Source organism: Leptonychotes weddellii, chromosome 5 (genome assembly GCF_054177405.1).
Source record: "Leptonychotes weddellii isolate Sample4059 chromosome 5, ASM5417740v2, whole genome shotgun sequence".
In the NCBI taxonomy this organism is placed as follows: domain Eukaryota; kingdom Metazoa; phylum Chordata; class Mammalia; order Carnivora; family Phocidae; genus Leptonychotes; species Leptonychotes weddellii.
The window spans coordinates 69,672,783-69,700,046 of record NC_138373.1 but is presented as its reverse complement, the minus strand read 5'-3'; the positions used below and the strand labels follow the sequence as shown (position 1 = coordinate 69,700,046).

The following is a 27,264-nucleotide window of genomic DNA, read 5'->3' as shown; positions in this document are numbered from 1 at the left end:
GTGTCTTTGAAACCTAATGTGTCAAAATTAAAACCCTGTGCTCTTTGTTCAGAGAGGTAGTGGTTTTCCTCGTTGGGTTTAGGGTTTTACTTCTCGCTCTCGGCTCCTCTGCTCCCCTAGCCTGGTCCAGCAGTGCAGGTGGTCAGCCAGGGCCAGCTGCTTGGACTGACAGTGGGCTGGGCTGGCCCACCCTTGACCGCCCTGGACAACACAGTGTCCACTACAGCCTCTTACAGAGCTACAGCAAATCAACCAGACACAGGCCTGGTTCTCCCTTCAGATGCCCACACTCCATGGCGGATTTTAAAAATTCATTTAAAGGAATGCTTCTTCCCAAACCCCAGGATCTGGTTTATAACCTGCTAAACCATTTGGGTTTATTTAATCTAACTTCATAAGTAGTGACTCTAATTCTATCACTCCCTGAATCAGAAAGTTCACCAGTACCCATTGCTTTCATAATAAAGTCCAGAATCTTGAGCCTGGCATATAGCTAATTTGTCACCTTCTTTGACAAATTCCTACTTGTGCTTGAACTCTCACTAGTAGTTCCTCTCCTGGACACACTTTTCTCTCTGAACTTCATGCATTGGGTTGGATGATGCTGATGACAGTCTCCCATGATGGGAGCTCTCTGAGGTCGGGGCCTGCTTTATTCATCCTCTTCTCTTTAATCTCCAGCCCATTACATCACATAGCCAGGCCTCGAGTGCTCAGTGAATTAACAGATTAATTAATTAGTTGATCTCAGAAGGGAAAGGAGATACATGAAGCACCAACAAGACGACCACAGCAATAAATGAGGGGTAGGCCTACAGCGGGCGGTCACAGAAGAGCAGAGTGAGTGGATTGACTAGGGGTTGATGAAGGAGGGCAGATGGGGGACATCTGGGTGCAGTGGTAAGGGTTGGGGCAGGAAGTGGTGACACTGGAAAAGAGGAGTGGGTCATAATCCTGAAGATTGGTGCCCTGGGTGGGTGGCTGGATGGGAGTGTCAGGGATACCAGATGGCCGGGTTGGTGGGGGAGCTACTGACTTAGTTTCAGCTGGGCTGGCAGCCACATGAGAAAGCCTAGTGCCCAGCAGGTTTCTGAGAGTCGTCAGCTTGGGAGACGTAGGTAGAGCTGGGTGTGAGTGAGGTTGAAAAGGATCGACAGGAGGCAAAGCACAAAGAATGGTCCCCACCTTGCCCCCCGGAGGTAGTGCCAGCCTTTAATTAAAGGAGCGCACCAAGAAGAGGACCCAGCCAATGAGACTGAGGAGAGCACAGAGTCAGTGACTCGGCGTCATGACGTCATGACATTCAGATCAAAGCAAATTGGAGACACGGGAAGGATTGGGCAGGGGTGGGGCCGTGACACCAGCCGCGGAGAGAGAGCTTCAAAAGGAAGGTGCGCTCAGTAGTGTCCAATTCAGCAGAGGTGAAGCAGGATGAGGTGGGAAAAGCTGCCTCTGGCTTTGGCGATCAGAAGTGACTGTGGGATGAGTGGAGGGGAGGGGGTGGCTGGACTGTGGTGGGCTGCACCACGACCGGACAGGGAAGTGAAGCTTCAGGCCCAGGTGGTGAAGAGAAGAAGGGTCGGGCAATGATTTGAGAAGGAGACAGGATGCAGGGCCACGTGGGACTTGGGAGGTAGCCTCTGTGTCCACCAGGTCAGGCTCGGGAGCCTTCCACCTGCAATCGCTCGCATCCTGGCTCTGGGTGCCAGTCTGCTTGGGGACCACCGCATTGCTCTTGGGAGAGGGAGCTACAGTAGGCCTTTCTTTCTTCTTCTCTTTGAGTGGGACATTCTACAGCGAAGACTCTGACTCCTACGGACAGGATTCAGTTAGAGAGAAAGCTGGGCCTCTGAGAGAAAAGAAGTTTCTCTCTTTTAATAGTCCAGGGCAGGCCAGCTGTCCTGCTCCACAGTCACACAGGGATCCAGGTTCCTGCCCTCTGTTGTCTCTGCCCTCCCCAAGGGCAGGATGTGGTCTCCAGGCATGGTCCCCTGACCAGCAGCATCAGTAGACCCCTGGAAACTTGTTGGAAATGCAAATTCTCAGGCACCACCCCAGACCTACCGAATCAGAATCTCAGGCTGGGGCCCAGCTCCTTGTGGCTATAAAAGCCCTCCAGGGGATTCGAATGTGCCCTAAAGTTGGAGAACCATTGCTTTGGAGGGCTGTGCTTGTTTGCATGGTGGAAGCTCAGTTTCAGGCACATCTGTGCTCCTACTCCCAGCGGCAAGCCTGGACGTGGCCCTTCCACACACATCCCATTGTCAAGAACTGCCAGTTGGCCAGGTCTAGCTGGGAAATGTGGTTGCTACTGAGGTGGCCGCGTACCCACCTGCAACTCCGTTATAATAGAAGGAAGGGGAGACAACTTTTGACAGACCACTAACAGTCTTGGCTATCTTAGAAATTAGACTTAAGGGGCACCTGGGTGGCTCAGTCGGTTAAGCGTCTGCCTTCGGCTCGGGTCATGATCCCAGGGTCCTGGGATCGAGCCCCACGTCGGGCTCCCTGCTCGGCGGGAAGCCTGCTTCTCCCTCTCCCACTCCCCCTGCTTGTGTTCCCTCTCTCACTGTGTCTCTCTCTGTCAAATAAATAAATAAAATCTTTAAAAAAAAAAAAATTAGACTTAAATCAGTTTTAATCCACCTCCCATTCTCTAGAAAAAAGAGGAGGATAGCTACCTGCAGATCAGAGTTGAGGTTTATATGTTTAAAAAGGTACATGGGGGTGGGAGGTTCTCAGTGGTACCAGCCCCCCAGTGTCTGCCCACCCAGTATATTTTTGTGCTGCCCAGGCTCTGTTTGCAAACCTCTAATAAAAGTCAAGAGTCCACCCAGCTGGCTCCATCAGACGGAAGGCACCCAGTCCCGGCAAGGAACGCAGGAGAGAAGGAAGATCAGAAATGAGCAGCTGGGTGCTTGCCAGGGCAGCTGTGGGCACCTGCATAGACCGTGCCCTGCACAGCTCCAGTGGCAGCCACTCACGGGCCCCTGATGTGTACAGCGCCTCCTGGAGCTGAGGGGTGTAGCTGCCCTGTCTTTGTCGCATTCCTCTGAGCCATCCTTCTGCTGAACCCCAACACCTTGGGCTCTGGGGCCTTCCTCCTGCCCTTGCTCTTTACCATATAGATCTTGAATGGGCCGCCTCTGAAACCTCCATCCTTGCTGGGCGAGGCTTCTCATGGAGATATCTCCATGCTCCAAGTACCAAGCTTGGACAGAGAAATCAACTCTGGCTGGAGGTGACTTTTTTCTTTCCTCAAATCCTGATGAGGGGCACTTGGGTGGCTCAGATGGTTAAGCGTCTGCCTTCGGCTCAGGTCATGATCCTAGCGTCCTGGGATCGAGCCCCACATTGGGCTCCTGGCTCAGCAAGGAGTCTGCTTCTCCCTCTCCCTCTGCCTCTCTCCCTGCTCATGCTCTCTCTCTCGATCTCTGTATCTCTGTGTCTCAAATGAATAAATAAAAAATCTTTAAAAAAAAAAATTCCTGATGAAAGGCCAGAACTGAGAGGTCTTGACTTTGACACCAACACCAGCGATGGGTGCCTGGGTCTGCTAGAGGAGCCTCAGCCCCCTCGGTTATAAAGTAGAGGTGACGGCACCTGAGACCATTAAATGAGAGACCTGGCCTCTTCACTGGCTGCCGCCACAGGGGGCTGGGGCTTCCGACTCCTGGCCAGGGAGTCAGAGGGGCACCAGGGCCAGAGGTGGCTTCTCAAGGCCCTGAAACACCTTGTCTCCATGACTAGGAAATCTTATGTTTCTGAAACACAGGCAGAATGACTTGCCTCCCTCAGATCGGGCATTTATTTAATGAGCTCCTTTCAGGTTGGGTGCACACACACTCTTACCTCTCACAGCTCCGCTGCTCTGCTGCTGAGCATTTTAAGGAGGAAGCCACATGTGGTCGGCGCCGAGATCCCACTGAGGTGGGCCTCCGGGACTCCAGGCTTTCCCAGCCTCTGCTGGACAGCCACCTGGAAGGACTGGAGCGAAGGCAAGGAAAAGAGGGTGTGCGGTTCAGAGAAGGGGGTTACCTGCACGCTCACCTTCCAAACCTGTCAAAGCCGCCCCTCCTGCTGTGGTTTCTTGTGAGGTCTGATTCCATGAGGATGAGCCTGACAACGCGCCAGGGGTGTCCCACCAGCAGGGGCCGTCCTGTCACTGTTTGTGCCTTGTTTGGGTGTTTTTCGAAAGGATTTTCTACTTTGGCATACCCTGGACCAAGGTCTGCGTTTCTTACCTGAGGCTAGAACTGAAAGATGAGGGGAAAGAGGGGACGACATGGAAAGCTCTGGGGAGAAAACAGAGCAAGTCCCTGGGCTGGCTTCTTCAGGCTCCCCAGGAGGCTCTGTGCTAGACCATGGGGTCCTTCACATTCATGCAGGTTCAGGACCCAGAAGGGAGGGAGTGAGATGTGCTTCTCTCTTTCCCATCATCTTTGACTTAGGTGTCCTGGGGAACTGGGTGAGAAATATTTGTATGACGCTTAAAGAGTGCGGGAGCTTTCCCGTGACCCCTTAGTGCCCGTGTTCATCTGTTCATTCATTCGTTCAACATCTAGTGAATACCCATGTGTCAGGTGCTGTGGTGGATGTTCAGGGTACAGAACTGAGCTCAGATTTTAGCAAATAATGCATTTAAGGGAAATGCTTTAGGCTCGGTGAATGGGGGCTGGTGACCCTGTGTGTAAGAGCGTGTGGCGGGTTGGAGAAACCTACAGCAGGTGGAGGGGATGGGGGCAGAGAAGTTCTGAGGCTTCAGGAATACTATCATTGACAAGCACTATGAGATAGTGGCAAAGAGCCGGGATTGAACATCTAAACTGCGACATTTTTACATGAAATGGGGCACTACCAATAATCATGCCTAGGCAGTAGGTGTAAACCAAGGTTGTACCGGAGAAACTGGTATTGTGCGGGCAGACTGGAGTGTATGGTCCTTCTGAGAAGAGTCCACCCTGAAGTCAGACTGCCTGACTCCAAATGCCACCCCCTGTTTACTAACAGTGTGGCCCCGGGCAAGCTCTCTGACCTCTGTCTCCCTTTCCTCGTCTGTAAGGTAAGGGTGATGTTCATGCCTACTCACAGGGTTATTGTGAGGAGCAAAAGAGGTACTACTTACAAAGTGCTTAGAACCATCCCCAACTCATGGCACATGATTAATATTAATATATTAATTAATATCAATTAATATCAGCCATTGTTACTACTAGGCACATGATCATATACACAGAGCCTTAGGTGATACAGGAGTGGTTAGAAGTTACCATGCCAGTAGTAAGTCCTGGAGTAGAGTGGCATCTCTACCCAACCGAGTGAGCGAGATAGTCCTTCCAGTTTTGCGGATGAGAGAAACTGAGGCTCAAGATCATAGAGCAAGCCAGAAACAGAAGTGGGACTAGTAGGTGCAAGCCTAGTCCTCCTTGAGACACAGGAGTGGGGATGGGGGCACCAGTGAGAAGAGAGGGAATGGATAGGGGCACATCATGAGGTGCTTCATGATCCCTGTATCCCCTGCCTTCCCCCCACTTCTATTTATTTCATAAAATGATATATTATTTCAGCAACATGATTAACAAAACTGAAGAATACATATTCTTTTCGATGCACATGGAACATCCACTAAAAGAAATGGTTTTCTGGGCCATAAAGCAAGTCTCAACAAATTTCAAAAGACTGAAATCACACAGAGCATCTTCTCCAGCCACAGTAGAATCAAGCCAGAAATCCACAAGAAAAATACTACTAAAATATTTCCAAAATGTTTTAAAGTCAAGTGACACACACATAATCTTGGAGGAAAAAAGGAGTTGCAGTGGGAATTAGAAAAATACTTTGAAATGAATAGTGACAATACCACAAATCAGCATGTACAGAAAGCAACCAAAGCAGTACTCAGAGGGAAATACATAGCCTTCAATGCGCATGTGCACTCTGAAAAAGATCAAAAAGTTCTACAATTAAGATCTCTGCACTTTACTGTATGTTTGTTAAGCTTCAATTTTAAAAGTTTAAATTTACATGAAAATACAAGTGAGTAATGACATTTAACTATATCTACATTCTAAGAAAGATTTATCTAACTAAAGTGATTTTTGTCACACGTTCAAACTGGAAAATTTCAGTGGTCGGTGTAGGAGAGTTTAGAAACCTTTTGAATGGACCTTAGGCCAACCCATCCAGCAGGAGGTTATATGAAAATTGCATTTTAAGGTCACGTGGGGTAAAACAGAGCTTAGAAAGTAAGATGTTGATGAATGATTTAAAGAGAGAGAGAGAGAAGACTAGGAAAAATGAACCAATATATTTTCGTAAGTAGAGATTTAAGCCTAGGAAGTAGAAACCCAGGGAGTTCATTCCTGGTATCAGTGGGCTACTTCTAGGATCACCCTTAGAAAAGGCCCCCTACAACAATCAGTTGCCTTCCAATGTATAATTGATTCCTCTATACTTCTATAGAGAACATAATTCTCTATAATTCTTACCCTGTCTCCTTCCACCACTGGTTATTTGGTAGGTTCTCATGATTTTGAGGCTCACCTTAATATTAACCTTAGTTAAATCTTATTAATATTTGTATCCCTTTTCTTTTATTTACTTTAATTTTTCTAAAGATTTTATTTATTAGAGAGAGAGCGAGCATGATCCAGGAGGAGGGGCAAAGGGAGAAGCAGACTTCCTGCTGAGCAGGGAGCCCGATGCGTGGGGCTCAATCCCAGGACTCTGGGACCATGACCTGAGCTGAAGGCAGATGCTTAACTGGCTGAGCCACCCAGGTGCCCCGTATCCTTCTTCTTTTAAAATGACTTTCCTGTCTAAACCAGTCTACTGTGTTCAAGTAAGGTCCTGACTTTCTGCAGTAGATTCTTCATGTCACCCAGAAACAGGGTCTTCTGTCACAGTCATCTAGGCAGAGTCCACTAGCAGGTGGGTGGGCTTAGGTGCAGAGGCCGTGAGACTCTATCACCAGCTCTCAGATACATGGCCTCAGGCTGATGTATTCTGTAGGGTTACCCACACACTGTCCTCCATTAGAGAGGCTCTTAGGGAGTTGGTTGTATTGATTCCTTTGTTCTTGTGTGGCACTGAGCTTATAAAATGACAGTGCACATAGTTCTTGTGAATTCTTCATCCTGCTGGATCCTCACAACCACCCTGCAAGGGAGACAAAGCTGGACCAGCATCAGGTCCATTTCACAGAGGAAGAAGCTGAGGCCAAGGGTCACACTGCTCTAGGTGATAGCTGGTATTCACACCCAGTCTTCAAACTGCTGACTACTACTATCTTTGTTTGTTCATTGATTCTTGTCAGAAGCACTAGGGAGGTCCTTATTTCATGGGTCAGGCTGCAATTTACAAAAAGACCCAGAAAAACATACCAAAGTGTGGTACCCATCTCCAGGCAGAGAGTCCAAAACTCAGTTTATGTGTAAGTGTGGAGAACAAGGGAAAAACCAAAAACCACCTGCTTCAGGTTATGAGTGGAGCCCTGACGGATCCATATAATGCATGTGGGCACTTGCAAATAAAGTAAAAAAATAACCCATGTACTTAGGAAAATATATCTCTCCGAGCATAAAAACTAAGACTTCTTAATGCTAGGATTTTAATGCAGGGTCCGCCTACAGCACCATCCATATGATGCTATAGTTAGCAATTGAACCTTAAGTTTGGTCCAGAAGAGTTTGGTCCAGAAGTTTGGTCCACATTCATTTACCTGCACACAACAAATATGGTGATATAAAGAAACAGGTGGTGGCGGCCCAGAGGCCCCAGGCCAGCCCATGCCCCACTGTAACCCTAGCAGCTGCTGGCTCCCCAGACTCGAAGTCGAGGAGATGGAGGACCAGGAAGAAGAGGGTAGTCCCCCCAGAGGATTCCCCCAAGCAGTTTGGTATCTTGGTGGTGACAGCCAGCATGGTACTCCCGACCCAGGAATGCTGGCCCCACCACCTCCCGCAGCCCCCACCTGGGGTCTCTGCCTGGGGAAGTTTCCCTCATTCTTAGCTTCAACCAGAGGCCACCAAGCTGAAAGAAGTTACGAGAAGCCAAACCTAGAACTGCCAGACAAATGTAAAACATCTCCATCCACGCTGTGCATGTCTCTCCACGTTCTAGTTCTGTGCCTTGGTTTCCTCTTTGGTAAAAGGGGTAGGACACCATCATGGGGATCGTTTTAAGTAATAAATTAATTACTGCACATAGAGCACGTAGCTCAATGTCTAGCACGTGGTTAGCACTTAGTAAAGGTTTAATTATTATTATTATATCAGCCAATCAATCTTGTTGGTGCCCATGGAGCTAGGAGACCAGGTCCCTCCCCTGCTGCCTCTCTGCAGCGTGACTTTGGCCCCAGTATGGACCCCCCGTCCCGGGCCAGGCTTGGCTTTCTTGGTTCTCAAACGGGCCAAGCTAGTAACCCCTTGGGCATCTTTTAGCTAACCCATTCAGAGGGTTGGAGAAAACCCCACTTTCCTGACTGCTTCCAAGGGACCGTCCACCCACCGGGGAATGGGTCTGCCAAGTGGAAATTAAATGAGAGAAAGACAAGGACAAAAAAGGGCAAAGCTGTCTGCGTGGGGAAGAAACCACGTTACGCAGGACTGCGACCCGGTTTCATTAGGAACCTAAATTAAGTTATAAATTCAGCCACTTAGATTGTGTTTTTCCTCTCCAACTGTTGTTGCCCATCCTGCAGGCATGGCCCCTAGTTGGCCAGGAACCCAGAGGTGGAAACTGGTGCTTACCGAGCAGAAGGGGTGGGGGAGGGGTCTCCCCCCTAGCAAATGCACACTGGTTTTGTGTTTATTTTAGAATCACTCAGTTCCCCAGGAGCCCCCTCCCCCACCTCAGATATGGGGTGCTCACCCCTTAGGAAATGAAGAATCAGGGCACCCCCAACCTGAGCTTTTGCGAATGGGAGCAGACAGAGAAGAGGCTGGCGAGATCCCAGGAGTAGAGAGTGTAGGGAAAGGAGAGAAGTCACAGCGAAGAGTGGCCAGCAGGATTGTCCCCAGGCCCCTAACCTGATTTGCTAGCCTTTTCTGCGGCCACAGTGCCCAGCCAGACCTCCAGGCCTTTGCTCACATCACACCGTCCCCTGTCCTGTTCTGCCTGCGGTGGCCCTACCTGTCCCCAAGGGCGAGATTCAACGCCCCCACCCCCGCCACCGTCCCAGTGTGGCAGAGTTACTGCCACTTCCCGTGGGCCACCATCAGGGTGTAGAGGTGATCTGCATGCCTGTGCCGCACACCCACCGTTGCTGTGAGCCCTGCAGGACTCGCTCCAGTGGCTCTGAGGACCGCTCCTGGCACATCACGGGGACCCCATGCATGTTTGCCGAGTGAGTGGAGGATGGGGCTGGCCCAGGGGCTGACGGTGCCGTAGTACTTACCTGTGATTTCGACAGTCTGCTCCTAAGGACTCCACACCCCCTGCCGCCATCACCCCCATCACCGTTAGAGGACTCAGCTCTGACGCCCAGCCATCCCGCAGGGGGGTCCACTCTGCTCCCCAGTGCTCACCCTGGCTGAGCCTTGCCCTGTGCAGCACGAGTTCCCACACATCTGGCCAGCCCACTGGGCTCCTTCCACAGACCCTCCATCTTTTCTGCATTTTGAGACTCTTTACTCGGGGCGGGGTGGGGGATGGCAATAGAAGAGATCATAATCCCCAGTTCTCACGGCTCATGACTCTACACATCTGGCCTGATGAAAGTCCCCGAATCTATCACGTCGTCATCAAGGCATGTGCAGTTGCTTTTCTGAGCATCCTGTGGCATGGGTCCAGCCCCCAGACCACTGGCTGACCTTGACTGCCAACTTTGTTCTGCACTCGGAGCCTTGGTCTGGAGGGACAGGCACCCCAAAGCCACACTACCCGGCTGTCTGGGAAATCTCTGACATCTCAGCAGGAACAGGGTCCCAAATGTGCATTCGGAGCAAGAGGGCGCACCCAGCCTGAGTTCCACCCCCACCCACTCAGTTCTGTCTATTCAGATGCGAAGGGTAATCATGGTGCAGGGTTATGGTCCTCGGACCAGCAGTAGCAACAGCACCTGGAAGTAGGGTGACCCACCATCCAGTTTGCCTGGGGTGACCCGGGTTTAGCACTGAAAGTCCAACATTCTGAAAAATCCCTTGGTGAGTCCTGGGCAAACCAGGTCATTAGCCACCGCAGATAACTCTGACACTTGTGCAGGAACACCACGGCCCTGCCCTGTGGATGGGAAAACAGACACCCAGAGAAGGGCAGTCAGGAGCCCGAGTGCCAGTGGCTAGAAAGGGGCAGAGCCAGGGAGTCCCGCCTCTGAGCGCAGCTCAGCAGCCTGGCTCAGGCAGCAGGTGCCGCAGACGCACCGAAGTCGAACCAGTCGGCTTGCTAGGAGATTAAAAAGGCACCAAAAAGGACCCAAACCCGTTGCTGTTGTCAGTGGGCCCTGGGGTCAGGCAGGGAAGGTGGGGACGGCCATCTTCGGAGCTGGGGGGACCCCGCTGAGCCTGGAGCCTGTGGATAGGCAGTGAGGAGCTGGTGCCCCAGATGCAGGCACAGTGGAGCCACGGCGCGGAGGGAGGGGCAGCAGGTCTCGTAAGAGGCCAGAGAAGAGATCAGGTTGGCTGAAGCGGGGCTCTAGGAGACACGGTCCCCTCTTCTTTGTACTCAGGCTAGTCTGGGACCCCATGACAAAATGCCGACTACCTCCTCCGTGGGGGCAGGGGTGAGGTGTCTCTGCCCTGCCTGCCCCCACTGTCTCCTCTTGCCCCTTAGGGACACTTCCTCCCATGGGTTCGGAAAGCCCGACTCCCCCAGACAGAAATAAAACCCACTTAGGAAGGTAGTCTGTTTCCCGCAAATCCTCAGACACTCCTCAGAGCTCAGTGAACGTGGTCTCGGAGGCTCGGAAGCCCTGGTTCCTCCACTCCTGGCAGGTCGAGTAGCATGCGTTTGCTTTTCTCCTCTCTAGGGGCTACTGTGGCCTTTCCCACTCCCACCGCCCCTCCCCCTCCCACCCCTCCCCCATGTAGTACTCTCTAACCACAGGGGAGGCCCAGGAAAGCAAGGTCCTGGAGAGGGGTGTCCATTAGGACAGCTGTCCGTCTGCCAGGGGTCCCATCCCGAACCATCTGGCAAGTGGGCTAGGAGTGCCCACCCTCCTAGGAGGCTGGTTGCTTCACCCTCCCTGTCCGCCTATCCTGGGTCACTAGGCAGTAGAGGTAGTGGCATTTGATGTCCCAAAGCTGGTGCACAACAACAGGAGGATGTTCAGGGAGGCCGTCCTTAATGAGACTTGCATTTCAGAGAGTCCTTTCAGGGGCAGATGGGCTGGGGCCGATGGGTGCCCAGCGACCAGTTAAGAGGTTAGTGCTGAAGTCCAAGAAAGAGATGACGAGGTCTGAACCAGACCATGGCAGCAGGGATGCTGAGCAGGGTACAGACACATATAGGCAGGCAGTGAGTACCACTAAGAGACAGCGGGGGAACCACCCCAGGGAGGTGGAAGAAGAAGCCATGTGAGAGATTGACATGCAAGGGAAAGGCTAGGAGAGCAGGGGAGTATGGGTCCCAGAAGCCAGGGGGCAGGGGCTGGGCCACAGTGCCCCGTGCTGGGAGAGATCCCAGTGACATGAGGTAGTGAGGATTCACCTGTGGCAGAGTGGCATCAGTGCAGGATGGTGGTGAGTTAGGGATCCAGGAGAGGGGAGGAACAGGAGATTCAGGCAGATATTTTCAAATGGGAAGGCTAAGGAATCAGCCAGAAGAAGGCCTAGGGTAAAGGAGCTTTTTTTTTGCATTGAGAAGAAGGGAAACTTGTGATTGCTGATTTCCCTGAGAAAGATTGTACTCCAAAACCATCTGAGACCCAGGCTTTTTTAAACTGATGACTCTGCCCTTTCAACTCATGGCTCAAAGTAGCTGCTTGAGCCGCAGTCCTTTCATCAGCCTTCCAGTCAACAGGAAGAAGGAAAGGGTGAGGAGAGACATGCCCCCTCCTCAGTCTAAGGATATTTCTGATTATCAGAGATAAAGAATGACATTTATTGATGACAGAGGGATCAATCTACCAGGATGATATCACAACCCCAAATCTGTATGTACTCTATAAAACAATTGCAAAATATGTGAAGCAAAAAGAACAGAACCGAAGGAGAGACAAATTCAGAGTCACATGGGAGTCTGTAATATACCTTTTGAACAGAGAGTGGAACAAGCAGAAACAAAATCAGGGAGGATATAGATGTGAAAAGTGCTGCTAACAAATTCGGCCTAATGAACACACACAGAGTTCCACACCCTGCAGTGGCAAGTTTCATGGCACGTGAAACATACGCACCCGGAAGCTGCATACACCCCTTCTGCCTACGTGCCATTTGCCAGCAGTTAATCCTGGCCGCACCTAGCAGGAAGGGGTGCGGGGAAATATCTGCTCCAGGTGGCTAGTACCCACTAACACTAAGGAATTCTAGTCCTTAGGCAGAAGGGGAGAACAAGTATTAAGGAAACCAGCCATCTGTGTCCCTTCCTCATCCCCTCTCCTGAGAGCAGGGCACAATGGGTAAGAGCTTGGACCAAGTCAGATGCTCCGCATTCTCTCCTGGCTTTGCTGCTTACTTGCTGTGTGACTCTGGACAGTTTATGTAACTTGGCTCAGCCTCAGTTTCCTTATCTTTCAAAATGGGAATAACCTGCACTTCCTAGGGCTGTTGGGAAGATGGAATAAGATAACACGTGTAAAGCACTTAGTTCCGTGCCTGGCACATAATAAATGCTCAATAAATGTTAGCTGCACAGAGAGGTTAAGTAACTCAGCCAAGGTCACACAGCCAATAAATGACAAGACTAGCTTTCAGATCCAAGCATCTGGCTCCAAGCTGGTACTGACACTTCTTCAGGACCTCTGGCAGCCCCAGCACAGAGCCCTACCTGTAGTGGGGATGCAGTGGGGGGACTGGGGGACTGCTACCACCAATTAGCCACGTCACTTTAGAGAGTGTTAATTTCCCCACTCCCTCTGCAGAAGGTTGACTTAATGAGCCCAACATTTCCCATGACCCTGACATTCTGTGGTTCTGTCTTCTCTACCACTAATGGCTGAAAATTTTACCAATAGAAATGTTTCTTTTTGTTAAATCCCATCTTCTGCCTCAACTCCTTTTTTAGAAATACAGTTTTCCTTTAGAGGGTCCTGACCCCTTGGTTTATAGGACTAGAAGTGTCTGTAGCATGGTTCTGTGGGCCCTGGTTGGGAGGAGAGGGGGAGGCAAAGGGAGAAGAGATGCAGACAGGAGAGGCCAGGCCCCAAACAAACCATCCATTTAGTCATGGCCCGCAGTGGCCCGGTGACACTCTTGTCAGGCACCTGCAGGATGGCCACGTAATAGCTCCTATCCCAGTTGCCCGGCTGACCCCATCTGTCACCATTTCTCACACTTTTTTGTAGGCTTCCTTTTTCCTCCTGTATTTTTTTTTTCCGCTGCACTGCGTCTCAGATGAAATTGGAGAAAAATGGGTTTTGTCCTTTTTTAACCAGAAGACTAAAACTCTTAAATTACCTTCTTCAAGTTCTGCAAATAGAAATCCCAAATAAGACAGCCACCTTTCCCTCTCTCTCTCTCTCCCTCTCTCTCTCTCTCTCTCTCTCTCTCTCTCTCTCCCTCCCCCTCTCCCTGTCTTAGGAGCCCAGGAGCTTGCAATAAAAGGCAGGATGGTGGCTTAGGAGGAATGATCCGGGCTTGGCCCAGCACCGGCCAAGGAAAAGGAGCGGGGCAGTGGCAAGGAGGGCCCAACCGGAGGTGGGGAATGAGGGAGAAAGAAATGGAAGTGAGCAAAACCAGTGCCCCATTGCTTGTGGTTCTAGAGTAAGAGGTCCCCTCGAGAGAGCGAGTACCTCAAGGAGCAGCTACTCTGTGAGTGTTAGGCCATGGATGGGTGCCCGGGGGAAATGGAGCCCAGGGGAAGCAGAAAGTACAAGGGCTGTTGTTTAGACTCACCAAGAAGCACACAGGACTACGGGCACAGTGAGCATCCCCTGCCTGCGTCAGCCCACTGATGTCACACACGGTTCCCAGAGACTCCAGCAGGGGGCAGCAGGACAAGGAGAGGGAGCATGGTTCCAGGGCAAAAACTAGGAATTCTGGGGCTGGAGGCCTGGGTCCTAATCCCTGCCACACACACTACTAATAATAGCTAATATCTACTGAGCGCTTACTGCTGAGCACCTCATGTAGATGATCCCATTTAATCTTCCAAACAAGCCTGTGACGTAGGCTTCATTATTCTCTCTGCTACAGACGAGGACACTGAGAAATGGGAGGTTGCATGATTGGCCAAAAGCCTCACGTATCTTGTGGCAGACCTGGGTTTGAACCCAGGGAGTCCGACTCCAGAGCTCTTGTACTTCTTCCTGCCAAACACCTGGGCCTGCTGCCTTGCTTCCTCATTTGGAAAGTCATGGTGCAGGGGACCATTGGGGTGGACTGGATGAGGTTGACGTCCTTTCCAGCGTGGACCGCCTGATTTGGGGCTCATGCCTCACCTGTGCACACAGAGGTCCCGTTCAAATGATGCAGAGTGCCAGGTAAATTTGTGCCCTGCAACCCTGATGAGACAGGGGAGGGGAATAAGAACACTTCCTACTGTAGGAAGACTTGTAGGTTGGTTGTTATGGCAAAAGGGCAAAACCGAGATCCAAAGGGTCTAGAAAATTCTGTGCAGTTCACCTCTATTGTGCATCCGATAGCCTTTGCATTTCCCTGCTCTTTGCTCCAGGTTACATACCCACAGCCTCAGACCCACCTGGCCAAACAGGCTAGGAAGGAGCTCTGGCTCTGGGAAGGGTGAGGTGGTTTGCTATGGGGCCCCCTGCCAGCCCCCTGTATCTACTTCTTTGCAGGCCCAGCAACCATGGCCCATTCCAAGGCTGAGCAGGACGACTGGCTGATCGTCTACCTGAAGTATTTACTCTTCGTCTTTAACTTCTTCTTCTGGGTAAGTGAATCTTGCACAGACATCCCCTGGCCCAGCACGGAGTGAGTCAAACCACCTTTGTTCTTTGTGAGTCACCACTCGGGCTGATTTCTTCCAAATCGAAGACCACCCGTGGGCAAATTCTGCCTACTCTAAAGCAAATATGTACATTTGCCACTGAGGGGGAAGAAAAGAATCTGGTCTGCGGGTTGGCGTGGAGTCCGGACCACAAGGCATCTGAAAAGAGGATTCAGAAACATAACAATGAGCTTTGTGCTCCCACAGCTATACAAAGGGTCCGGCTCTTTCTTCCCTGCTAACTTGTTGCACCAGGGCCTTGTGGGAAATGTGCCTGCCTGAAATAATTGCCTGTTTTCCACCGTTTGCCTTTCACGGTTAACATTCTCCAGGCCCCAGGGCAGAGAAACAGAAGTCGTGGGGCCGGGGCTGGTGCGGTGGGAGTGGCCTCCATAGTGACTCCCCTCAGGAAGCCTGCCCAGTGAGGTCTTCCGGGCAGAGTGGAGTCTGTCCACTTAAAGCAGTTATCGAGGTAATCGGGAGCAGAATACCGCTGGTTCCCCAAAATAACCAGACACTGGAATGTGTGTATTTTGTATTCCAATCTCCCTAGATCTGCAGCGGCGGAAGGGTGCTGGGAGAGGAGGCTTTCCTAGGCTCTGCTGTTTACTGATGGTGCCGCCTGGGGCACGCCACTTAATAGGGCTGAGTCTCTTTCCGCAGCTCCAAAATGGGAATCATTTCTAACTGCCTGGGATTTGTTAAAAATGAGACAACAGGCCCCAAATGGAGTCACTTAATGCTAAGTCTCATGTCACCAAACCGAGACTTAATTACAGTCGCAGCTCTCCCAGAAATGGCATCTTAAACCAGTCAGTCAGGAATCCCCTGATGAGCACTAGTTAGGTAATCCACCTGCTAGACCCCTGCCTTCCCCTAAAGGAAAGTAACCTTGCAATAACCAACCTGCTTTTTTTGCCTAGCATAACGTCCTTAGTCCTGCTCCCTTCTGGCTGTAAAAGTCTTTCCTTTGGTGCAAACTCATCGATGCTCCTTTCTATCTGCTAGATTGGATGCTGCCTGATTGGAATCAATTTCTGCTCAAAGAAACTCTTAAAACGTTTAATATACCTCAATTTATCTCTTTAACAGTTCAATTAGCAGATGCCCTAAAAGGGTACGTGGCAAGTGCTTAGCTCAGTCTCTGCACATAGAAGGCATTCAGTAAATGCAACATTTTGGATATGTTAGCTGCAGAAGGCTTGCAAATACCACCAAATCAGCCTGCTGGTAGAGCGGAGCTGAGGTCCCTGCTTCCCTTGGGAAGAATTCCCTCCCTTGGCAGAGTCTTAGAAACATCTCAGAAAGGCAAAGGCAAAGATAGGTTATATCTACGTGTTCAGGGTCTTTCATTAAGACTAAATAAATTGCTTGAGATGGGGGGGTGCCTGGGTGGCTCAGTCAGTTAAGCGGCTGCCTTCAGCTCAGGTCATGATCCCGGAGTCCTGGGATCGAGTCCCGCATCAGACTCCTTGCTCAGCAGGGAGCCTGCTTCTCCCCTGCCTGCCATTCCCCCTGCTTGTGCTTGCTCTCTGTCTCTCTCTCTCACTTTCTGTGTGTCAAATAAATAAATAAAATCTTTAAAAAAAAAATTGCTTGAGATGGGGAAATGTGTTAAGACCCTGAAGAATCATGTTACAGGAGTTAAGGATTAGTGGGCACGGCAAGGCCAGGGTTTGGGAGAGCCTTGGAGAGTAGACACTCATTTGATGCTATCTGTTAAAAAGTCGAATCATTTGATGTTTGTTTACATGTCTTTTGCAAATCCCTGATATGAACCATAAACTTATTTTATTTGCAACTTTTATCTTCCTGTGCAAGAGTTTCCTGGAATAGTAAAGCTGGCTTGATGAAGCCAATGGACTAATAAAGTCACGGTGATGTGATCAGTAAGCTGTGTGGGTGCAGATAGTTTTGATTCTCAGAGGTAAATCCAATAATCCAATAGAGGGCTTAGGATTCTCGTTGAGTGAGGATTTTTTTTTTTTTTTTAAGAATAAGTATGTTTTTCCCCAATCATAAAAATCTGTGTCTCCACTACGGATAATCCCTAAAATACTGAAAAGTATAAATAAAATAAAAATTGCTCACATTTCGGTATATTAGGTTCCTAGGGCTGCCTGTATAACAGAGTATATAAACTGGGTGGTTTTGTTTTGTTTTGTTTTTTAAACATTTTATTTATTTGAGAGAGAGACAGAGAGCATGAGCAGGGCAGAGGGAGAGGGAGAAGCAGACTCGCCGCTGAGCAGGGAGCCTGACTTGGGTCTCAAACTCAGGACCCTGGGATCATGACCTGAGCCAAGGGCAGACACTTAACTGACTGAGCCACCCAGGCACCCCATAAACTGGGTGGTTTTCAAACAACAGAAATTTATCCTCTCATACCTCTGGAGGCTGGAAGTCCAAACTCAAGGTGTCATCAAGGCCTTGCTCCCTCTGAGACTCTGGGTAGACTCTTTCCTTGACTCTTCCTAAATTCTGGTGGTGGCCAGCAATTCTTGGCAATCTTGGGCTTCCGCTGCATGACTCCGATCTCGGCCTCTGCCATCCGGTTCTGTTCTTCCTGTGTGTCTCTGTCTTTACATGGCATTGTCTTCTCCTTAGAAGGACCCCACTTGTATCTGAGAAGGGCCCATCCTGATGACCCCAGGGCAGAGAAACAGAAGTCGTGGGGCCGGGCTGGTGCGGTGTTATAACTTGATTACATCTACAAAGATCCTATTTCCAAATAAGGTCCCGTCACAGGTACCAGAGTTAGGACTTCAGCAAACCTTTTTGGGGACACAATTCAACCCATAATATTCACCATCCAGGGATGACCCCGGTTGACATTCCCTCTAGACGAGGCCCTGATCATGACAGGAGATGGTGGTGACCTGCAGCATGGGAGTGACGGCAGGGATCAAAATATTTGGAGAGAGTCAAGGGATTTGGGAGGTAAAATTAGGTCACAAACTGGTTAAGAGGAAAGAAAACATGTAACTTTGGGTGGACAGTGAAGCCCCTCACTGCAGCGGTAGACCAGAAGGACAAGCAGTTTGGCCTCAGATGGTGAGGTCAGATGGAGGCATGGTGGGTTTGAGTTGCCAGGAGACATCCGAGCAGAGATGCCCTGTGGGAAGTTGGCTCATGGTTCTGGATCATTCCCACCCGATGGTGGCTGCAGCCACAGAAGTAGGTGAAGACCCCCAAGGACATCATGGAGACTGAGAAGAGAAGCGAGAATGAGATGTTGAGGGTCAGGGGTGAGTCTAGGCTTAACAGTGGCCCCCATTTGCCCTGACTGAGAGAACTCCTGAGATGTGGGACTTTCGGTGCTCCCAGCAGGAGAGCTCCAGGCAAGCTGAGAGGAGCTGTCCCCCAGGAAGGGTGGAAGAGGGGCTGTCAGGGCGGTGGGAGGCAAACCAGGAGGGACAGTTTCCCAGAAGCTGGAGATTGGCGGGGGGGGTGTTCAAGGGAGAAGATACAGCAAGTATTTTACGGCCTGGAGAGAGGCCATTAGGTTTGACCACATGGTTTATTGGTGGTTGTAGTGAGAGAACTCTCGGGAGAGTAGTGGGGGTGGGGGTCGAGGAAGTAGGCCATCAGTGTAGATAACACGTGCTGGGCAGCAGGAGAAGAGAGAGGGCTATAGCTAGCAGGGCCAGAAGGCTGCTGTGAGGTGCTCGGCCCAGAATATCTTTGGAAGGGCCCTGACCTTGCCTGTGACCACCGTCAGAGGCCCTTCCAGCCAGCGCGGACTGGGAGTCTGTCTGTTCAGTGTTTGCATTCCTTTAGGAGTGGTAGGGAGAGGAACGTGGGGGCGGCGGCACAGGCAGATGGGCAGCGAGCATGTTACCCGAGCAGCTACCCATGATGGGGAGCTTCCCCCATATAGATCTCCCTGCTTTGGGATAAAAATACCCCTGCCTGGGGGCCTGGCTGGACATGGACCAGCTTCCCAGGGACCCATTCAGCCAAGCCTCATCCACCTTATGATAGATGGTCCGTTTGGGGAGGTTCAGGCCTCAGTGTCCAGTCCAGAGGCATCCCGGCATTGTCCCCTGGATCCGCTGCGATCTCCTCGGAAGTAGACGGGACAGACTGCTGGCCCATCTCCTCCCACAGCAGAGCGCAACGTCATACATCTTGCAGTGCAAAGGCCCTGGGAACTTACCAGAATTCCCTAGGAACGGGGCGTGTCGGTGAAGTTCCCTTCCCACAAGAGAAGGGTCCTCCCCACATACACCCCAGAGTCCAGTTGCCAGCCCTCCACCTGAGCCCCTCTTACAAGACACGTAGCAATGCCAGTGTCTACACTGGTCAGTGCTTGCAGCCCTTCCGCCTTCCTCTTAGACTCTACCGCAGAGCCTCAGGGAGGGTCTTCAGACAGCTCCAGGCTCCTGCTCACTAACGCCCCTGGCTACCACCCCCACCCCTGTGCCGACACAGAGAGGGAGCCCAGACAGCAGAGGCACACTGCCTTTGCTAGGATGATTGGGTTGAACACTCATACTTCCTTTCCCCCAAAACACAGTGTTCCTTCCCTGTACATCACCTTGCCAAACTCGGTCCAAATCCAGCACAGCGAGGATGAAGAAACCCTTCCTCGTGGCAGTTATGATGCCTAGTGTTTGTGAGCCACTGCTGGATAAAGACCTTCCTCGGATTATCTCATGCGATCCTCAGATCAACCCGGAGAGTCTCTCTGGCCATTATCTTTGGCAGGGAACAGGCTCACCCAACTCAGAATCTTGCCCAGAGTCTTACAGTGGTCATAAAGAAAGCTAGCGCTGACACCCAGGCATTCTGGTCAATGATAACAACCGACAACTCCATCCCTGATGTTTATTAAGCACTGTTCTAGGTGCTTGGAATGCATCAGTGGACAGAGGCCCTAGGGTGCATGGCACCTCCTGTTGCGGGCTTCCTCTGTGGAAGGCCTTCACCTACATCATTCTGTTTCATCTTCCCAGCATCCCCACAGCCCTGAACAGCTCTATTAGAGCCCCACTGTGCAGAGGGGGGAGCAATTGGCCCAAAGACCCAGAGCTGGAGCCCAGGTCTCTTTCACCCCAAAGACTACGTATGAGGCCACCAGCTCTGGGTCCTGGCCTCTCCCCCAGTGTCTTCGGGGCATACGTGGATTAGTATGCCGGGAAGACTCAGGCTCAAGTTTGGGTTCAGATTCAGATCTTATTTATTTGCCATGGGACATGAGTTGCTAGGAACGGAATTGTGAGCCCTCAGAATTCATATGTTGAAGTTCTAAACCCCAAGGGTAGGCTCCTAATCCAGTAGGCTTGGTGGCCTTACCAGTAGAGAAGAGAGCTCTCTCTGTATAAACATGCACAGAGAAAAGGCCATATGAGCACACAGTGAGGCAGTGGCTATCTGTAAGCAGGGACGGGGGTCCTCACCAACACTGAATCGGTCAGCACCTTATCATGGGACTCCCGGCCTCCAGAACTGGGAGAGATAGAAATACATTTCTGTTGTGGAAGCCACCCAGCTATGGGATTTGATCATGGTAACCTGAGCAGACTAAAACATTAGCCAAATCCCTCACTTTTTTGGTACTGTCACGGGAGTGTCAGAACTAGAAGAACGAGGGGCGCCGGGTGGCTCAGTCGGTTAAGCGTCTGAATCTTGGTTCCGGCTCGGGTCATGAACTTGGGGTCGTGGGATCGAGCCCCATGTCAGGTTCCACACTCACCTTCCCCTGCCCCTCCCCCCACTCGCTCATGTGCTCTCTCTCTCTCTCTCTCAAATAAATAAATAAATCTTTTTTAAAAGGCTGTAAGAATTAAAAGATGAACATTTGGGAAAATAGCACAGTTTCTGACACACACTTGGTGCTTGGCTCCTGTATGTAGCTCCTTCAGTGGACTAAGTTATACCTTTCTGTACGTTTGGCACTGGCTTTAAGACTCAGGATCATGACCCGAGTAAGAAATACATGGAAGCATAAGAAATGCTCACAGAAAGAATTGTTCAGAAAACCAAGCTTACCCTTACTGTGCACAATGCAGTCTATTTTCTCTTCTACTTTGTGGCATTTTGTTCTGTTTTTTTTTTTTTAAAGATTTTATTTATTTATTTGAGAGAGAGAGAATGAGAGAGAGCAAGCACATGAGAGGGGGGAGGGTAGGAGGGAGAAGCAGCCTCCCTGCCGAGCAGGGAGCCCGATGCGGGACTCGATCCCGGGACTCCAGGATCATGACCTGAGCCGAAGGCAGTCGCTAAACCAACTGAGCCACCCAGGCACCCTTGTTCTGTTTTTTGATGCAGGTTATACCCCACCAAATTTATGGCACCGCCCTAGTGGTTTACATTGCAGTTTCAAAACCAGAGCAGTCAGATGGTGCGAACGGCCCCTGCCGTCCACCCTAACGCAGGCAAGACGCAGGTGCAAGTTAGTGGTCACGTGCCAGGCCTGGCGGTCTTGAGCAGACTTTAAACCCTGTCTCCCCGCCTCCCAACCAACCATGTCATGCTTGCACAATTGGAAGGTCATGAATCAGTTTACACTTTGCATTGATTCTTACAACCACTCTTTAATATCTCCATTCCCATTTGGTAGAGATGAAACTGAGGCTCACATGCTTGTCAGAATCCTCTGTCACTTCTGGGTTTTCTGACTCCAATGTTCAGTGCTCTTCCCATCTGCGGAGACCACTGACCGATAATCACAGCCATAGACCCGCTGCTCTGATGCTTACTTGGAATCCAAAATGTCCCCAAGGTTCAAGGTTGAACCTGAATTAGGATGTTTCCATGGTGTGGGCATTCAGACATGCTGAATATGAAAAATCTAAGCAAGACTTAGGAAGCACCACAATGGATCCTCATCTCCTGTGCCCAGCCTCCCCCCCACCTCTGGTTCCCCGGCCCCCAACACTCAACCCACACCTGATCCCCCATCCTTCACCATTACCCTATCCCTGACTCCACCCCATTCCCCCTTTGCATTTCGATTAACCCAGGATTGATTGGGACCATCTCACTGGGCAGGGGAGGGCCCCTTGGATACAGCTCTGGGTCAGGAACCAAAAATGTCAACACTCTCATGCCTCCTCCCTGGCCCTAAAAAGAAAATGTGATCCGGCTTCCCTACGTGGTGCCTAGGAAATGCTTTTCTTCCCTCCCATTTCCTGCACGTCTCCTTATAGCTCCCATCATCCCTGCAAATGTTGTTCCCTAATTTATTTACTTTAATTAGCTGCTTGGCTGTGTTAATAATCAAAATTTCCCCTGCCTCCCAGGAGCTATGCCAGGCTATGGGAGAATGGGGGGGGGCGAGCTCTGTGCTGCCCCGGGGTGTTGTCTGAGATTTTCCTTGGGGACCAGTGGGGCTTGGCCTCCAGGGAAACCCCCCCCCAGGATCCCTTAGAAGGGACATGGGCCAACACAGGAGGCAGAGATGGTGGAGGACTCGTGCCCTGGCGGGGCAGGGGGGGTGACTTCAGGACGTCTCTCTAGGACTCCCATGGAGAGCCTAGGAAGGAAGAGCCTCTGCTCGCTTTCCTGCCAGGGGTAGAAGGCCCTTCACTTTCACATACATCATCATCCCACCGAACAGGCCTCCGCCTGCCTCCCAGGACATGTCATCTGTGACAGAATGGGTCCCGCCGTTGGTGCTTCTACGGCTCCCCTTCTTAAGATGCTGAAGTCACAGGACCCCCGTGGGGCTGAGGTCATCCCTCCCCTCAATGCTGTCCGGGTCTGCTGGGGGACAGGCTCATACTTGGTGGGGGAGGGAGGATGAACATTGGGTCTGCATGGGCCATCGTGGGTGAGACCAGTCAAGGAGGAAGCCTGTGGTGACAGCCCTGAGCAAGGTGGCTTGCTTTATGGGCAGAGGAGATTTGTATGGATCAGCAGCCTGGCCGGTAACACGGGCACCGAACTGGCCCATAGGGTTCTTGAGTTCTAGTGCGCACTTGGCCCCTGGCTGGTTACGGGACCTTGGAAAGTCACCTCTCTCTGGGCCTTTGCTTCTTCATCCAGAATATAAAAGGGGCCAGACTTGAGTCTTCCCTCTGTCCCTTCCTCCCTCCCCCCTCCTTCCCTAGGGAGCTACCAGGCACTACGCTGTGTAGGGCTCTGCTCAGGACGCTAAAATGAGTGAGATCTCACCTAGAGGCTAAAAGGGAGACAGGCAAAGTGACGAATACAACAATACGCCGTGACACGCATCCCTCTGGACACCCGTACAAGGCGTGGAAGCCGTGGGGAGGACGGGATGATTTGCAAGACTGGGGGCAGGCTCCCTGCAGGTTCCAAGCGGGGTTTGAAGGAGGAACAGATTCAACAGCTCCAACCCTCAGCAAATCCTGTGACCTCTGCTCTCGTCATAGAAGTAGATTTCTTTGGGGAGAGAGGGAAAGCAGTGCTGTGATTTCTTTTACCAAGGACTCTTTAAAACCAAAGAGCCAAGACAAGAATGACTTGAAGCAGAAAGTGGCTTTTAGCAGGACAAGCCTAGCCTTGAAGATTCAACTCAGTCAGAACTGGTACCCAGGCCACAGGGACATGGTGGGGAGGGGCTGGGAGAAAAGCTGGCCGGCCCTGGGGGGTGTTGGTCATTAATCAAGCTCAGGCTGGAGAGGGAGCCAGGCCGAAGTTTGGGCTGGATGCGGGGGCAGGAAGCTGATGATGCAGGGGTGGGGAGGCAGGGAGCCAAAGCCAGAACGGTGCATGGAGCCGGGTGGGGAGAACGGCTGGGGACCCGCACACTGCTGTCCCTGGGAGGAGAGTAAGGAGTCCCTAGTGACCCTGGGGGTTCTGCTCTGGGCGGATGGGGGTGCCATTTATGAGACTGACCAGGGGAGAAGGAGCTCCCAGTGTGACTCTAAATGGGCAAACACACATCCAGTTCCAAAACCTTTCCAGTCCAGCGTGGAGCTGGGCAGCTAGGAGGCACCCAGCAAACACACACAGAAGTGAAGTACACGGCCACCCCATGTGTTCCTGCCTCCCCATGTCATGGGCTTCCCTGCCACTGGAGGCAGGGGACTCTGGCCTGGGGGACCCTTCCTTATTGAGAGCCCCACCATCCTGGCCCCTGCTCCCCGCCCCCCACCGGTCCTGCCCCCACATCCCAGCACAGAAACCCTTCAGTAGCCTGACAAAGAAAATCCTGCAATTACTTTTATATTCTCTGCCTGCTTTTGGGGGGTGGGAGGGTGCTGCCGTGATGTCTGTGAGGGCAGCCATGTGGGGCTGCTCAGGCTAATCCTCCTCCTGCTCATGTGATGACATGAGCAACATTCTGGTTCTATAGATTGGAAGTTCCTAAAATTACAAGGCATGGGTGACGTGCCATGCCCCTGCTGGACCTCCTGGGTCCTTGTTGGCAAGAAGGCCAGCTTCACCCTCTGCAGGGCTTTCTGGCTAATCGGCTACAAGCTATAGTTTTGAAAAATGTGATTAATATTCCACAGTTTCTGTAAAGAGCCCAATACTGTTGAATCAACTCTGTGCAAATAGCGGTTGAAATAGCTCACTGGGGTCAGATCTCTCTCCGCCCCGCATCAGTCCGCCTCGCAGCTCCCCTTCCTCTGCTCTTCCTGCTGATCTGGGCAGTCTCCACACAGCTGGAGTGAAAGCCATGAACCGCTGATCCAGAAGCATCTTCCTGGAGATGTATCGGCAGAAGGTTGTCCTCCAGTACTAACAGGGACATTTGACCCACGTGGAAGAGACCTCAGAGATATTCTCATCCCGCGGCACCATTTGACAGATGAAGAAACTGAGGCTCAGCCAAGTGAAGTGTCTGGTACCCAGACACATGGTGAGGCAGGGGCACAGCCAGGGCTGGAACCTAGGCCCGCTGACTTCTACATCCCAGTCCTCCTCTGGTGACCCATTCCAACATTTAGCAGCTTTTACTGTTCCTGTCCAGATGCAAGATTGTTTTCTAAAGAGCTGACCAAGTCCCAAGATGCCCTGGAAGACTTGAAACCCTCTTGTTCCTGATGGCAAATCCCTGTCGCTTGTCTCCTGCAGACAGTAACTTCTCCACCAGATGTGACACCCCAGGGGAGGGTTGGTGTCCCCACGGATATCAGAACGAGTATGAATGTGTTCCCTGGACCTCAGTCAGGGCAGTGGGTCCCTTCAGATCGCTTCCAGACCCTCCCTCATGGCTGGGGGCCATGCTGCCGCCCTGGCTGGCTTGTGGACTCTCCCGGCTTTGCTTTGCAAGATTCCAGCCCTTTCTGTGACTGGCAAGAGAGGAGCCCTCCATTAGTGGAAGCAATACTGCTCCTCTCCCGGGCTGCATTTTTTACAGCCCCCCTCCTTCCCCTGGGAGCCCCATGGGGGCGGTTTCCTCTTTTTTCATAATAGGACTTTCATCCCTTTGGACTGGAAACTCTGCTCCTCAACTACCCAACCTTCAACCCCAAAGCAAACACCCTCACACAGACAGGGAAAAGGATGGAGTTCAAGTTCTGAACAAGTGTCAAGAGCTATCCAGGCAGCTACACTCAGGGCAGGGCCCCCGAATCTTCCAGGAAGCAGCTTCTTCTGTGAGATTCAGCACAGCACCACCTCCTGGGGGAGAGGGGCAGGACACTCTGACCCTCCATTAAATATGGAACCCAAGCTTCGGTTCTCCGAGGAGCCACCTGGGAACTTAATAAAATATTCACGCTTGGATCCCACTCCCAGAGATTCCAGTTGGCCTGGGGTGTGGCTTAGGTTTCTTGGAACAGAAGAAAGGAGTCTCCTGGCTGCAGGAGACTCTGCAGCCAGGCTGAGAAATGCCACCTTCTCTGGGTGTCAAGGTGGAGGAGGCCTTAGAGACCTGTCTACACCAGGGCTCACTACGTGCTACAAGATTAGACTTCAGACCCCAGACCTGAATACGTTATTTTACGTGGCTTACCATTTCTCTGGCCAAAGTGTCCAAAGCTTTCTATCAGATTTTCAGTGGGTTCCATGTCCCCCAACAGATAAAGTGTCCCCAGTTAAGCCCACACATGCCCAGATGGAGGGTCCTGAATCTGATTCTCAGCCTATGGGGTTGACAAACCTAATGGATAATGGATCGTGTGTATATTTCTATAAAGAGACTACACCCATTAAAAGATCAATGCAAAGTGGTCACATTGACTGTTTCATGCCGCTCAGAATCTCTTCCTGGCACTCTCATGTGCCTTTGATTAATAAAAAAATGAGAAATGAATTATTACTTAATTAATGCACTGTATTTGGTAGGCAAAAGCCTTCAAAATATAAGATCCACAGGAAAAAGTAATCAAAGGAGTCCTTGGTGGTTCTAGGCTGGGCATCACGAGTCTGAGATAACCCCTTTACTGGAGATAGGAAGAAACAGACTCTCTTTAGGTCACATAGCTAGCTATGAAAACTTGGGACCCTTACCCAAGCCTTTCAGTCACACTGGGGGCAGGGGACAGAAAGAACATATGCAAGCTATTTTGCTGGAAAGCCTCACTGGACACAGTTCCCCTAAATCAGGCTCAGGAACTCCCTCCCTGGTCATGGAGGCTGTATGGGTCAGAGAGAGCCTACACTCACAGAGAATTTCAAAACCTATCGTAGTCCAGGATTTCACTGAATCTGAAGATACCACCAATTGTGAGATACACCATTCTTTTCTGTACCACTAAGAAAATGTGCAGCCAAGTATAATCGTAAGATGCATCTCAGTTGTAGAGATGTTCAAGTGGGGGGACAGGGCAGGTGGGGGAGATGTGCATCATGGAATTGAAGGACTGCGGCACCTTAGCCTCTCCCATTCCATTTGGAGAGGCGCAGCTGTGTGATGTCCTTCTACCTGCTTCTCTTACCTGCTACCTGCTGGAGGTGCAGAGGAGGATAAAAAGCACTTGGAAGAGGGCGCCTGGGTGGCTCAGTCGGTTAAGCGACTGCCTTCAGCTCAGGTCATGATCCTGGAGTCCCGGGATCGAGTCCCGCATCGGGCTCCCTGCTCGGCAGGGAGTCTGCTTCTCCCTCTGACCCTCCCCCCTCTCATGCTCTCTCTATCTCATTCTCTCTCTCAAATAAATAAAATAAAAAATCTTTAAAAAAAAAAAAAAAGCACTTGGAAGAAAGACAGATTTTAAAAGCAAAGTGAGTAGCACAGTGGACCCAGCCCAACCTGTGGAATCCGAGGACAGAAAACCTGGCTTTGAATCTCAATTCTGAAACTTCCTAATGGTGTTACCTTGAGCACATTCTTCTCTCCAAGCCTCAGTTTCTTCATCT

The 27,264-nt window shown here is 51.1% G+C and overlaps 1 protein-coding gene across 6 annotated transcripts in view; it reads left to right on the top strand.

Moving 5' to 3' along the window:
* Positions 1 to 27,264, top strand: part of TSPAN11 (tetraspanin 11) — a 69,261-nt gene that overhangs the window by 14,523 nt on the left and 27,474 nt on the right. For all 6 annotated transcript variants that reach the window (XM_081821052.1, XM_081821051.1, XM_081821049.1 and 3 more), the window contains exon 2: positions 14,894 to 14,988. In XM_081821052.1, the coding sequence (XP_081677178.1) occupies positions 14,905 to 14,988 (84 nt within the window). In that variant the 5' untranslated portion in view covers positions 14,894 to 14,904. The remainder of the gene's footprint in view (positions 1 to 14,893; positions 14,989 to 27,264) is intronic.